The 15,400-nt window shown below is 39.5% G+C and overlaps 1 protein-coding gene across 1 annotated transcript; it reads right to left on the bottom strand.

Moving 5' to 3' along the window:
* Positions 1-7,288: 7,288 nt before the first annotated feature.
* On the bottom strand, positions 7,289-14,666 carry LOC137173300 (suppressor of cytokine signaling 6). Its single transcript, XM_067578062.1, has 3 exons — positions 14,255-14,666; positions 13,739-13,808; positions 7,289-12,162 (listed from the first exon to the last, which is right to left on the bottom strand). The coding sequence occupies exon 3, from the start codon at positions 12,034-12,036 to the stop codon at positions 10,426-10,428; it is 1,611 nt and encodes a 536-aa protein (XP_067434163.1). The 5' UTR covers positions 12,037-12,162; positions 13,739-13,808; positions 14,255-14,666; the 3' UTR covers positions 7,289-10,425.
* Between the last annotated feature and the right edge of the window lie 734 nt (positions 14,667-15,400).

Raw genomic sequence — 15,400 nt, 5'->3', positions numbered from 1 at the left:
TTTTTGCACAATTATGTACATACTCAAGTAAAGATTTCTGTGAGCGTGCCATTAGCAAATGATGTTTCCTATCAGACCTCACTCAAAGCATTTTCTCTTCATTTGCGCACAGACGTTAAACAAACTACCAAGTCTTCAGAGCACTTGACAGTTTGTGAGATGAATAAATAAAGGAACACATTCTTTTATCCGAGCACATCCCCGTAGATCTGTCTAATGACAGCTGTGGATATTTAACCGTCCTCCTCAAACAGAATTATTTCAGTTCTGCCTGAGCCCGCTCCCAGTCTTCATTACTATTGCATGGCCCATGGCCACTTTTACTCATTAAGACTGCATTACATTATTTACAAACTGGAAACAATTGAGGGAGCACTGTATTACAGGACTGGGAGTCACCCATTAAAAACCTAATCCTGAATTATGAATGAGTATTTCATTTACTATGCCATGTTACATTAAGCACCTTTATATGGTGACGGTGTATTTAAGGGACTTACCCTTCTCTCGGGCTGCTGTTTGTTTTGGGAAGAAGGGAAGAGGACAGATTCAGGACAAGAATTCTCTATTTGACTTGTTCTGGGTAGACATGGGCAAAGAAATACTTACATAGCCTAATGGGATTGAAGGATTTCAAGCAGAGTCTATGACTGCAGGGAGCTCAAAGAGGAAGGGATGGGTTGACAGACAGACGGACTCGATATATGGCTGGCTGGAGACAACGTCAGTAAGATTAGCTGATACAACCAGTGAAGAGACCCAGTCAACCAAACTCAAATGATCTCAATCATAGTTAATATCCAGGTAATCTCCACCTAGCACCATAAATTCAATATTGTAAAGATGTAAAGCAAAACCACATGGTAGCTTTTGTTCGACTTGGAAAAACCTTTTTTTTATCATGCTGATATCTGGTATTGAAGTGCTAATTAATAACCAAACATGTACGGGGAATAACAGCACTTCAGCAAGAGATACTATTTTTGCAGTATATCTACAAGTGGTAGGCACTGGCCAATATTCCTCACAATTCCTTCAGTTTGGATCTAATTTTAAAACACTTCCCTGCAGGCCTACTTTCAAGCCGGCTACCCGTGTGTGCTGGTTCAGATTTACATCAATGTTAGAGATAGAGCCTGCTCCTCTGATCTTCCCCATCAGAGGGGGAGAAAGTGTGTATACACAGGATAAACACTATATTTTAAAGGGCTGGTGCACCCAAATCACAAAACATAGCGACAAGCATAGCAAAAACAAGCATGTTTCCTGATTTAACCCCTTGTAGTATGAACATAGTTTTGGTTTTATACTTTTACAGATGTAGGCGAATTATACTTTTTTTTTAGATGTATATAATGAAAGAGAGGTAGTATCTCCTTGAAGATATGCATCATGCATGTTTTCAGTATCATTTCATGCTTTATAAAAGCGACACTAGAACATCAAGAACATCCTGTGTGAAACTGCAAACCACCTGTGTTGGTGCCACAGGCATTTTGAGAATTGTTAAAAAAAAATCGTTCTATATTAGTAGGGTGCAGAACTGCAGAGGGATCCCACAATGCTGCCACAACAAATCAGTCTCTCAATTAAGTCAGTCGTTTACTATTTCTAGATGTACTCCTATCCTGATATGTATGGTCCTGAAAATAATGTAATCAAGTTTTAAGGTAGACAAGCTTGTCAAAATTTCACAATCTTTAGTATTCGGCAAGCTGTGACAAAAGCTCTCATGTCCTGAGGATGCCTAAATGAGAAGCAAGACAGGAGGGCATCAGACAATAAAGGATAAGAAAATCTATACTTTCACATACTGTATATACAATGATATATAGATTTTGAACAATTTAGGACAGCATACAATAACCAGAGGATGTTCTAATGAATAGGTAACAATGAAAAAGTTTTAGGCACCAATAAATACACACTGATGCTTTAGTTTTTCCCAAGAAACAGCTAGGCTCTAAATATTTATTTTGCCTTTCATCTTTTGATGAATATCAGTCACTGATGTAAAGCAGCACAATTAGCATACATCTCAGTGATTAGATCAAATGCAGCCGCCCTGGAGCTGTGACTAAGGAGATGAAATCCATGAGCTTCTCTGTCATGCAGGGTAAAAAATGATGGATATCCATTTTGCTTGAGAAAATATATCTAGGAAGAGAAATTACAACTGTGGCTTAATTGTCTGGTAAATGTTATCAAATAAAAAACTGATGGCAGTATATGCAAAGAGCTGAAGTAGAGTGCCTTTGTTACAGCTATTGCAAGCAACAGACCGAGGATCAATTTTAAAGTCACAAAATGCATCACTGCACTTGCTGTAAGGCAGACAGGTGCCATGTACCTATGGAAACAAAATAGGGTCATAAGCATTGTAGCTGTGTATCACCATATCTGAATGTGTGAAAACATTTTGCATGAATACATTCGAATGTGTGAGTGTGTAAAAATGTTTTGATTAAATGAATTCAAATGTTTGAATGTGTAAAAAAAAAATATCTGAACAAATAGATTTAATTTTTGAATCTGTAAGGACATCTGTAGTTGTGTATGACATTTTGTGAACAAATGAAACAGATTTGCACTAATATTTTCCAATGAATGTGTGAGTGCATAAAGAAGATTTGCACAGAGGTTTGCAGTATCTGTTTGTGGGGGAAAAACATTCACACAGAACTCAACTGTATGTGTGAATCCCAAGTTTAAAGCTATGGATTAAATCTACGAGTGCAAATCAAACATACAAGTACAAGTAATTTTGTTTGTTGTTGTTCTTGTAAGAGAGCAATAATTTTTAACAAGGTAAAATTTGGTTGCAGCCACAGACTCAAAGCAAAGAAGGCTTGCCCCCCGGCTCCGTGTGTGGATAGTGAGATGACATTCCTGATTGGATAGTCAAATGATATGTTAATCTGAGCATCCCCATTGGCTATTCAGGAGGAAGCGTCAAATGTGAGACAAAAGTACTTTGGTTTGAAGGTTTGATTTCTACTTGTAGATTTGATTCGTAGCTGTAAACTTGGGATTCACACATACAGCCTTGCTACATCTCATTCAAGGACCCTCGTACTTCGTGTATCCGTACACGAAGCACTTGTGGGACAGTGGCAGTTCAAAGAGTGGGGGAGTGTGACTGCAATTCAATTAAAGTACAAAATGGTGGCAGTTTGGCCCTTGACCAAAAATAGATTAGAGGCAGGTATGTCATTAATTACTACAGTGCATTTTTTGCCTGTGTAAATTTTCCCTTTACAACTGCCAAAACCATTTAAACCAGTGTTGTACAGTGTGACGTGTTGAGCTTTATTTGTAAAGCTCTCTTGTTTTGGATACAACATGAAGCCCATTGAGACTTGTGAGCAGTAGGGTAGGATCATGTTGTGAAGGCGCAGTCCATACTGCTCTGTTGGCTGTGCTTTCGCAGATCTACAGGGGAACTCCATTCCTCGTTAAACGACAAACCACCACCTGTTCTCATTTCATCTCTCCCGTCCTCGCTGTGCCTCTTGGACCACTGGTGAAGGGCAGACACCCAGGTACTTCGTGAGGAATGGAGGCAAGTTTCCCATTCAAAACATTCCCCATCCATTTCCTGATGGCTGCCACCTGTTCAACCCCCCCTCCACTCCCACCCCACCTTCCTACCACCAAGCCACATCCGCACACACCTCACTCCCACGTGAGGGATGGGCAGATTGCTGGGGGATGATGTGGTGGATTGTCACTGTCACTGGGGGCAAAGGAGGAAAGGAGGTGGGTACTCTGTGTTACTCGATGGCCCCCAAGTTCCAGATGTCACTCCTTTTAATGACATAATTATAACTGTCTCACGACTCCCCTTGGCCTTCAGTCTGCACTGGAAGCTATGCACACTGCACATAAACACACAATTCTTGCATATTATTATTAAAAAGCCTGTATGCCTTTGCCATTTATAATTATAAAGACATCTTTCTGAAAGATAGTTTATTCACAGCTCAGGAAGCTAATTTACATTTCCTTCGGTTGTCAAATAATACTACGAAGAACAGCATAGTAGTTGAAATAAATCACATCTTAATCATATAAAATGCCAAGCAGCAATGACCCTTACAAAAAGAATGATTATCTTGACAGATTATCAATCAAACATCAAACTGGCCAGCTTCTTCTTCCCTGACACCCTGTAGCTGAGGCCATCTGGATTCGCCATTTTCTGGTCATTAACCGTGCTCACTTCTCAAGGATCTGGAGTACTTGCTCTTTCCAGAGAGAGTAGCTGAGGCTAGTACCTCTGTGTTCACAGTGAGATCCACTTTGTTTGCTAAATTCTATCTTTGCTTGGTGTGGGAGACAGATATTGGTTTTTTGGAAGAGGACCGTGATGAAAGGCATTTTGATCTGGAGGTATACAGCACAACAGTGTGAGACACACAAAGTGGTAACTACCAAGCTGAACTTCAACAAACACGCTCTCCACGAATACATAGGCAACTGTGAGAAATGATCACAATGAATACCACGATGAGCTGTTGTTTCAGTGGGGACCTGATAATGATGAAGGCAGTCCCTTCTCTAACAGGGCTAATTGAGGTTCAGAGGCATCTAATGCATGATAGATAGAGAAGGAGAGGGTCTCAGTGGTGTATGGCACTGCTGGCATGAGATCACAAGCATTAATAGAGCTGAACCTTTCACTCTGGGCTGAAAGACATCTGTTGCCAGCAGGTAATCTCGGCTTTATCATTACCAGCTAGACCCACCAATGTTTTCCTGGCATGACTATTTACAGCGATATATATGTTTGCTGGTTAATTCAAGCTGTCAACATCATCCCTGTTTGTAGGTGAAAAATGGCTGCACCACGCGGCGCACCAGATGGCAGGAATGGATCATCAATCTGAAACAGCAGACATGTGATGGATGGATTCTCCAGAGTAAACAGTTTCAAACTAAGAACCACACTGAGAAGAAATTTGCTCACAAATGAGCACTTTTGTGTCTGCATTATGCACTGAAAGGACTGCAAACATTGTCTCTGACTATTCATGTTTTAAAGAAACAATCTATGATCCAAATGGAAATAAATAGCAATCCTCCACCAGCATACACCAAAACTCAAAACGCAGGATTAGAATCTGCTATAACCCCTAAATTGACTGTTTTAATATAAGGACTAACACTAGACGACAAACAGGCCAGATGTCTCCTGTAACAAGGTCTTAAAGGAATAGTCTGACATTTTGAGAAATGCGCTTTTTTTTTTTTTTTTTTGCCTTGTTTGGCATAAAGACTGGAAACAGGAGAAACCACTTGTCTGGCTCTGTACAAAAGTAACAAAATCTGACTACCTGCACCTCTATAGCTCACTTATTAACACATTTTATCATGTTTGTTTCATCCACACACACAAAAACAATGTGCAAAAATGACAAGTTGTGGTTTTGTGCTGTAACATTTCCCAGCAATAACCTTGTTAAGTCTTGCTGTCACCCTATAAACCCACAACCTGTCATTTCTACATTTATTTATATATATTTGTTGTTAATAGTCCACATGAAATTTTAACTAGATTTAAACTGAGGGGGACAAAATATGCTAAAATGTATGTTGATTTGTCAAGATTTTTTTCACTTGCATCATTTTCAATGTTAACTGAAACAGCAACAGATTTGACATTTTGCCAACTGACAGCTTCCCTTCAAACACAAGAAAAGAACTCTGGGTAAGTTGGCAACATCCTGGGTATGAGGTGGTGAAATCAACAGGGTGAACATCACAATGTTTGCGCACAAGCCCAAAACCGGTGAGATGCTGTGTGTCACGTCATGACAAGTTGTACTCTCCCAGCAAAGTAAAAAACCTCTCCCACTAAATTCTGAATATAAACAGTTTGAAAATCTGCAAATTACAAAAAAAGTAACAGTGGAAGGCAGAGATGAGTCCTTTTATGATGGAGGCATCTCCATATGACATGCGACCACCAGTGTGTGCCATGAATAAATCATCCGTAGCCGGGCAGAGAGAGTAAACAGTTGTGTATCTTCACCTCAGCTGCCTGGAGAGCCCTGTCAGACACAGCAGTTAACAAAGACTACCTCATCATCATGCAGACCGTGTTTTAGCAGATCCAAGTCCAAACCTGACACTATTACCCTGCCCCCATCTTCTCCTCCGACTCTGCAACACAAGAACTCACTTAGTGTTTCTCCAGAGTCAACTTAAAATGAAGTTAAAGCTAGGATAGTAGCATTGCTGCTAATCTTTCCCCAGAGTCTGCGTTTCACTCGGGTGTATTTAAAGACTGCCTGGACTGTCTCTGTAAATTAAGCAACAAGAGCACTGGGATTAGCTGCCAATTCGTCCCCACTGTGAAAAGAAACCCCTTATGACCTCCATGATTTTATCTATTAACACAGCTGCAAGCATGATCAAGCTCTAGTTGAGTACATCACCAGGTCCAAGCTAGAGTCCAATATGAACACTGCAATTCATGTATGAGTGATGATTGTAATGCTTGTTGCCTTTTTATCATTCCACACAAACTGAAATTCTGGAAACCACAAAAAAATTTTTTTTAGAATATAGTTTTTATTTATAATTTATAATTGGCAGATACAAAAAACTCTTGAACTGTATCCAAAATGTGCAATAAATCACTGTTGATTTTTTTCAAAAAGAAAAAAAAAAAAAAAAAATACAAAAAGACCATCTACTTTGGAAAGTTGACAGTTGACAACCAATGTAAACTGGAGTGAACTGGTAATTCTACAGAGGGTTTTACTAATCGCTACTAATGCTCTTTTAACTGACTACACAGTTGTTAACAAATTGCAAATCTGCTTTGCTCTCCCAAGATGATAACCAAAGTCATTATGTGTACATACATCTAAAATTGGTGACATTCTATTTCCCCATTGTTAAATACAAGAAAGGCAATCATATCCATAAGCAGCACAAATGTGTATAACACATTAAAATGAAATAAAGAGTCTTCAAATTGTACCAAGATGTTCATGTGAGAGAAGGTAAACAAACGGGGAAGGGAAGGGAGGGGCATTTCCAAACATAATGCTGTAAACAATCACCTTCACTCACCGAGATGCACCAAAAAAAAAAAAAAAAAAAAAAAAAAAAAAAATGTTGGAGCTTGTTAAGTGCTTAACAGCTGTTATCAATTCAAAATGCTTCAGCAGTCTGAACAAGCATCAACCTCTGGAATCACACAATGAAGGCAATAATGCTTAATAATAAACAATAAAGTATTTAGAAAAGTCACAGCAGCAACACCATATGAAACTGGTTCCTGCTTGTCAAAATGTGATGACAAATTGCAAATTAAAATGGAAATACAATTAAAAGAACATTGTATTAAAAAAAGACTAACATTTTACTTTCACATTTCAACACATACACCCAAAAAGAAAGAGTAAAATCAAATTTACATCCACATTCTTGCCATGATCCCATTCCTTGTCAGCCCATGAGCATAAGCAGAGGCTTTGATATGATGCTGGTGCCTTACCCTTTATATCCCACAGATATGACAAAAACAAAACAATCTTGATTTCATCTAAACAGTTATATGAGCAGATAAGGACAAATGTGTGACTTTATTTCTTTCTTTTTTTTCTTTTTCTTTTTTTTAAATCCACCATCTGAAGGACAACTATAGGTAGGAGAGGATCCAAGCATGTCAATGGAGAATATTCAAGTGCAAAAAAACGGTTCAATGTTTTTATGATTCTCATGCTTTCTGAAAACTGGTCTGCAGGCAGATAAAATGGATACCTCAAACAAGCGTACATTCCTTTTGTACAGCCCCATCCCCCAGATGGCAAATGTCACAAAAAAAAAAAACAACTCACTAAAAGGATTCTAAAAGAAAAATACATTTCTTGTACACAAAATGTCCAGCCAATGTTTGTGACAGAAAAAAAACATCCCTCTACACAGCCAAACACAACCTAGACCCTTCATTCCTATACAACTCAAAGCTTTTAAAATGCTAAGACTTTAAACATGCAACACCAGTCAAAGTTCCTATCTAATTTCTGCTGTGCTAGATTCATGGTAACAGACACCAACATTTCCAGCTAACTAAAAACTAGAACTATGCGCTAACGACCTACCAAAGTTGTCCGAGAGACCATTTCCAAATACTTTTAAGGACACTGATGTCAAAAAAGATGCTCATTCATAATGTGAAAACACAATTCCCTGTCAAAGTATCCATATAAAGCACTTGCGTAGCATATTGTGTGCTCTTCCCTTTACTCTGGTACGAACAGCCCAGTAGAGAGACAATCTGTGGGGTGGTGGAGCTCTGTAGGGACGATGGCAAAAATTGTATGCTTTTTTTTTTGTTATTTAAAAAAAAAAAAAAAAAAAAGTCCCTCAAACCCATATGACATTAATGATGCCATGCAGCTGTGATGGAACTTTTGTTGTATGCTGAAACCTTGGCATCACTCCAAGATGGCAAGGAGGACTTAACCTCTGGCTTTCCCAAATCCTTTTACCTAAGCTCACACCACCACTCATTTTTGTGATTCCTTTGATCTGGGTCCAGCTCTTTGCTGACATCAAGAGACTAAGAAACAGCCATACCTACATACAGATTCAGGTCAATTGACTGGTGGTCCGTTTAAGTTGTAGTGTAATTGAGGGTAATTTTCTTTACATATAAACTGCCTAAGTTAAATGCAATTGTGCATTAAACAACCTTTTACTCAGAGTTGCACTTAAACAACACAGCCAAAATCTTTAGCATTTTACTGTGTGACATCTTCTCTCATTTAGATCAAGTCAAGTGCCCTTAATGGACAGTCTTAAAGCCTTTACTACATGCGGATACAAGCATTACAGATAGTGACAAAGTTGTTAGGCCTGAGCTGCAGTGCAGTTTTTGTAACATTCCTAATGCAGAAAGATTTACTTTAATGTTAACTTATTTTCAAAAAGGTCTATACATCAACTTAATGCTGTTTCTACAAACAGCACGACATGAAAATCCAGCATTATCAGTACCTTTAGGCTTGCGTATTATACAATGGCTACATGCAGCCATACAATTTAAAGCTTCTTCTCTGACCAAACTGTTTAAAACCTCTGACAGACTGGTGAATTTTGGACAGCTTTTGCTACAAAATGTTAATACCATGGACCTGGGTCACCCTTGTGACTCTGAAACAGATTTTTTTTAATATAGTGTTTTGGTGAGTGTTACAACTTTTAAGCAAAATCCAGATCTGTGTCTGAGGATACTGTATGAAAAAAAAACTGCATCCACTGAATAGATAGTTAAGTTTGAAAATAATCTGGTTACAACATGAATGCAGTTTCCAGTGAAAATGAGGTTTTTCTTCAGTTTGACATGAAAATCACAGGTTGGCTTGCTATTTGACTAATGACATAGTATGCATTTTAAACAGGTTGAGAGAGGTGGTAATGGCACATAATCTGACAAGCAATAAACTGCAAAAGATGATCAAAATTGGTCAGTCTGCAAAGAGCTAAAAGGGGAACTCCACCGATTTTACACATTAAAGTCTGTTTACAGGTAACAGGGGCTAGTACTGCATATGTGAAAGAAAGTAGCTCCAGGGGGAGCTGTACAAAGTTTGATGAATTTTGCTTCAAGTGATGTCACTTGTTGTCCTCACTCTGAAGACTACAAATTTGAAAAATTAAAAAAATAAAATATAGGTGTGCGGAATTTGAAAAAAAAGCATAGCACACCCGAGTCTCCAACAGAACTGTCAGTGGTCGAGTTGGATTGTGAGGAATGTAGGCACCAGGTTATGAGAAGGAGGAAGAATGTGTGGAGGGAAAAAAAAAAAAAAAAAAAAAAGGTTTCTGGTTCTGTGGCACTGATTTTAAACCTTGTTTTATAGGAGTGCAATGCAAAATCAGTGGAGTACTCTTTTAAAATGGACAAATCTAATTTTAGCAATGCTATTCAATTCTTTAAATCATCTTCGAAATGTACAATTTAGTGGAAAATTAAATGAATTCTCAAGTTCACCAATACCAGCTAATGTGAAATTTGGAATGAAAATGTATTTTTTCAGAGGCCCAATGAAGATTTAAAACCTGCTCTTCTTGCACAGCTGGATATTACACTTTACCATACATTTCAATGCATGCCTTATGTCTGCACTTTATGTATGCAACTAAGATAACTTGACTGTACACCTCTTCTATATTTTTTGCAATAGATTATCTGTTGGCCTTTGTCTCTGCAAACAGAGCCTCCTAAAACCAGCTTAAAACCCCAGAACAGTGGAATGGAGGACTAAACAGTGACGGAGTCACCTGGACACAAATCAAGAGCCACCAGAACCAATCATCTCAAAACTATGGTTGTCTGTAAACCTTGTTTAAATCTCTTAACTGAACACAAAAGTGCAAATTGCTACCACTGTCCTGTCTGTGTCCTCAGTAGTGCTTCTCCTGCAGGTAATCTTTCATCTTGTTAGGTAAGGGCAGTTTCTGAATTAGGTCTATCCTTGTGTATTGTCTAATGACAAAGCGACAAAGGTACTGCAGGGAACGCACTTGCATAAACCGAGATACTGGGTTGGTTAGTCTGACAGGGTAGGTTGCAGACCCTGGTAAGCGAGACCTGGAATAGCAAAAAGCTCCATTCTCTGAGTCTTTGATAGAGTGTTCGATTAAGTCAACAATGGACGTGTGTCCCTCCACATCAGGCTGCTCATAGAAGCTGAAGCGTCCATTGGAGTGTTCAATGCGGGTGTGGAGAGTTTTGCCCTGTGACCTGAAACTCAGGCTGAGCAGGTACCTGTCATCTGAGCTGTCTCTGACCAGGAATGAACCATCAGCTAAGTTGACCAGCTTTTCCTCTGCCTCCCAGCGTGTAATTGGGCCCCAGTACCAGCCCTGTCTCGCCAGCTTCTTCAGCTCCTCTGTTAGGCTGGTCACGACCATGGGCCCACTGCTCTGGACTGAGTCATAAACCCGACTGACTCCAGGAGCAGAATTTGGGTCAAAGTTGAGATGGTGTCTTACCCTCTCAGCTACCTGGCTGTCTGAAGAGCTGAACCCCGAAAAAGTCCTGGGAATATGTCCATTACTCATCATGGGCGGCAGGAGAGGAGAGAGGGGAGGTGGGACCTCTACTCTTGAGCTTTGGAGCATCACACCAGCAGAACCGATGAGAAGACCATTAACTGAGGTTTCCATGAAAAGATCTGGTGGCATCCCACTAACTAGTTCATGTTCCTCCTGTCCCTGGTCTGTGTGGAGGGACCCATTGTCTGCCTCAGCCACCACCTCCATAGGAGAGGAGCTGTCCAGGCAGAAGGAGTGGGACCCTTCCGGGTACATTCCCTCATCTAAAGGCATTGTGTACTGGATGTAGTCCTGGGGCGTCAACCCCAGCACCACAGGCACATCATTTTCATCGATATTTAGATGCAGCTCGCCGTTTTGTGGCTGCTGGAGATTCTTTAATGATTCAGCTTGGTCCTGAAAGAGCCCTTCCATCTGGAAATCATGAAATTCTTTCCTGACACCATTTAAATTGGGACTAGGGCTAGGAGAGTGAACCATGGCTTTGACTTTTACCTCCATTTTGATACACGCCTCATCAGAGTTGACTGACCGCAGAGGCCATGGTGAGGGGCTATAATGGTGACTTCGTAGTGATGCAGATCTTAGAGGTCTCTGGGCTTTCACCTCATTGAAGCTAATGGGCACAGAAGAGGATGAGAAGGTGTCTTCATCGTCCACTGAGCCTATGGCAGAGGAGCCACCTTTCACCTTTGCCTTCTGCTTGGCAGACAGCCTTCTCTTTAGTGATCCCATCAGGCTCTCACTCTTGGACCGGCCCTTATTCTGGCCACTTTTGTCCTCTTCCCCACCAAGATCACAGCCTGAAAGGTCTTTGGTGTAGCAGCCCCCAAAAAGTGACTCTTCCTTAGAAAACTCTGTGGTCACTGAGGGCTGCGGGAGCATGACAAAGTCCCCCTCCTCCTTGCCCTTTATGCTGAGGGACTTGCGGATGGTCTTAAGGCTTATCTTCTTCATTCTGAAAGGCCCTCCAAAGTGGGGGCATGGGATGGCTCTCCTTGTATCCTGATGAAAGTACTATCCACAGTATCCTCCCATCAGGCCACACAAAACAAGTCATGCATACAGTGGAGCCACCGAACCCTGCAGAAAGAAAAACAAACAAAACAGAATATTTTGAGTTTTTTACAAATCATGTTCATAACAAAAACGACCTATGCCCATTAACAACATAACGCAAACTTCAGAGCTTATCACACAGAACAGAAGTAATGACAACAGATCTATTAATTTCAGTCTGTTGGTTTTCAGACAGTGGCAGCGATTCTGAGGTTAAGTGCTAACCATCAGCTTTAATATGAAAGTTTTTACACTCATGGGTGAACAGGCTAGGAATATCAGCTGCTTTTATACACAATCTATATACCCACATTTGTAGAAAAAAATAAAATGCATGAGACAAATGACATACTAAATAAAGTCATCATATTTAAGATTTGGTTGCAATTCATTACTAACTTTTTATCAAGTCTATGACCCATAAACATAGTGGTGTAACTGAACGGAGTTGATCCGTATGGATCGCCCCTCACGGTTCAGCACACATGTGAACCGCAGATTACTTGCAAAATTCAATGTCTCATTGGAGACAAAGTAAACAAACTGCTGTAGCTACAAGTCATGGACAGACGGCGAGTCACTAACAGGGATTTTGAAGAGTAAGAACCAAACCAGCATATAACAGGTCCAAAGTGACATTTGTAGATATGTTTACATGCTGTTTAGCTATCAAGCTGCTAACCAATGTTAGCAGTGCACTTTTCCCCAGTGAATGTATGTTTGGTGGCTTGTTCAACAAGCTAAGCTGCAGGACAAGACATGTGTTCATGTTTGTATGTTATCAAGTTTTGATAATGTGGAGACAGGCTATTTTTTCATTCACTACCATATTTAAAGGAAGAAGGTATCATGTCTCATATTGCACTTTAACTTAACAATTGAATATTTTTTATTTTATACAGTTTAAGATTTTATTTAAAACACTGGACATCTTGAATGTTGTTTTCATTTAAGATCATGGGCAAAAGTTCCTTGCTTTAAGTGTTTTACAGACCCCCCCCCCCCCCCCCCCTTTTTTTTTTTTTACTGATCCGAAAAATGATCTGATCTGTGACTCAAAATCGTGATACAATCTGAACTATGAGTTTTGTAAACACCAAGCATCTGTGCATGTTTATGTACAGATGTTTGGTGTTTTCCCTGCCAGGCATATGCAACTTCCACTATTTGTTCCTAAAAACTCTCTGGTTGCTTAGCATGTATGTTTAGGATTACTGCCCTGCTGCATTGTTCATTATGATGTATAAAAAAAAAAGCTGCAATTCCTACATTGCTCATGCAACATAGATGTGAAAACCCTCACACTACAGCACTTTAACTTCAGTCATTATATCATGTCAAATTTGATGTGCTTATCTACAAAATCAAACAGCATAAAATGTGTCATTGCTTAAATACACACTGACCATACTGAGGAGTGACAGTCATGATTTTATGAAATTAATATCAATCATGTCTTTTCATCTGACAGAAGAAAAAAAAAGAAACTATGACAGCTCTGCAAAAGCCAGACTTAACATGTATCTAGAGACATGTGCCACTTAAGGCACCCAAATAAAGCAGCTTGATAAATCAAGACAGCTGCAATCTGATTACTCACCATTATGTGCAGGAAAATGGTGACTCAGTTGGATGGGTCAAGTTCCACTTCCACCACCTTTCATTTGATACTAGGAAAAACAAAAAGGCAGCTCATTATAAAAGTTCTATTCTTCTGATTGAATGTTACATGTGTATTTACGGTGGGAAAAAAATCCTTAACATTTAACTATATCATCAGTTAGGATAACTTATCTGTAACAGCAACGTTAGCAAGGTTTGTCCTGACCTGGCAAGGCCTAACATTACGCACACACAACGCCATGCCTTTAGCTAAGCTACGTGTGTTAGCTTAGGGCTTTAATGTCGAAATTCTGAAACAGTGCTTCAACGATTCACTTAGTATGGTTTAGATATAAAGAGCATAAAACACAAAGCACCGTTATTCAATATAGCCTGCCAACCTAACAGATGTTAGCTTGCTAGTAGGCTAAGTGATTTGCTAGCATATTTGCTTTCAAAGCAAATTCGTCATATATAAACATTCATCATATATGCACATTGAAAAGTCTCTTACCCGGTCACTTCTGCTCCTCTTACTGGGTGAAACAACCCAGTGGTGTTGGCATTTGTTTTGTACAAGACGTTCATGAAAGGTTCGCTCCTTGACGATTGTTGGCTAATGTTAGCTTTACTAACGTTACCTAAGCCAATCAGCTAGCTGTCGAAAACATACAACGTTACCTTCCCTTTAGTCGCCTCCTGCGTCCAAACAAAAGAGTAAAGCCTTTATGTGGCCGGATTGTATACTTCTCTAAACGTGCGGTTATACATTGCGACTAGAATGACACAATAAGGTGGCACCTTTCTGTCTAGGTTGGCTAACACTTAGTAGCTCACGGCCTCTTCCTTTCTTCCTTTGTTGCCTGTTGAATTGTGGGAGCAGATTCAGACCCACAGCAGCTCCATCAAGTTTCTACATCCCAGAGCCAGAGCCCCTGTGCAACCGTGACACCTACACATCATCTGCATATTTTCATTAAATCAAGAAATCACTAAATAAAATTCTGTGCAACCGTGACACCTACACATCATCTACATATTTTCATTAAATCAAGAAATCAATAAATAAAAAATGTATATTTTAACATAGCAAGTATGTAAAATGATTTGACCTGCTCTGCAAATTAATGACTGGTAGAAAAAAAGGAAAAAAATCGTAATATAGACATTGGAATGTTTTGTGCCATTGCAAATAAGAAAAATGTGGCATATTTTTACATGTTAATTAATAATATCCATTGCAGACATGAGTGATAGGATTTTCCCCCATTTAATAAAAGGAACAATTGGTGTGGCGTAAAATGTTAGAGATGGGGACTCAAGGCACAAAACGTCTGGGCAGGGAAATGTATAACTAACACTTGCCCCTTCTTAAATAACCCACCACTTAAAAAAGACCGAACAAGGGAATTTGCTGGAATAGGGACTGGTTGCTGCAGAAAGTTACCTATTCACCTCACTCATTACAGCAGAGACATGAATCCTTGTGCAACATGAAATTATTAACTATAGTCTCTGAAATAAATTTGAATTTATTTGTACAAATGATTATTTTTGTTAAGGTGCTGCTGCACTCCCTCAGACTGTGTTTTTAAATGCATGAGCCATGTTACTTGGACAACTGCAGCACAGGAAGATTTAGTGAGATTATAAATTTTAG

The sequence above is a fragment of the Thunnus thynnus genome, chromosome 21 (assembly GCF_963924715.1).
Source record: "Thunnus thynnus chromosome 21, fThuThy2.1, whole genome shotgun sequence".
NCBI classification, from domain to species: Eukaryota; Metazoa; Chordata; class Actinopteri; order Scombriformes; family Scombridae; genus Thunnus; species Thunnus thynnus.
This window is presented reverse-complemented; position numbering and strand designations above follow the sequence as displayed.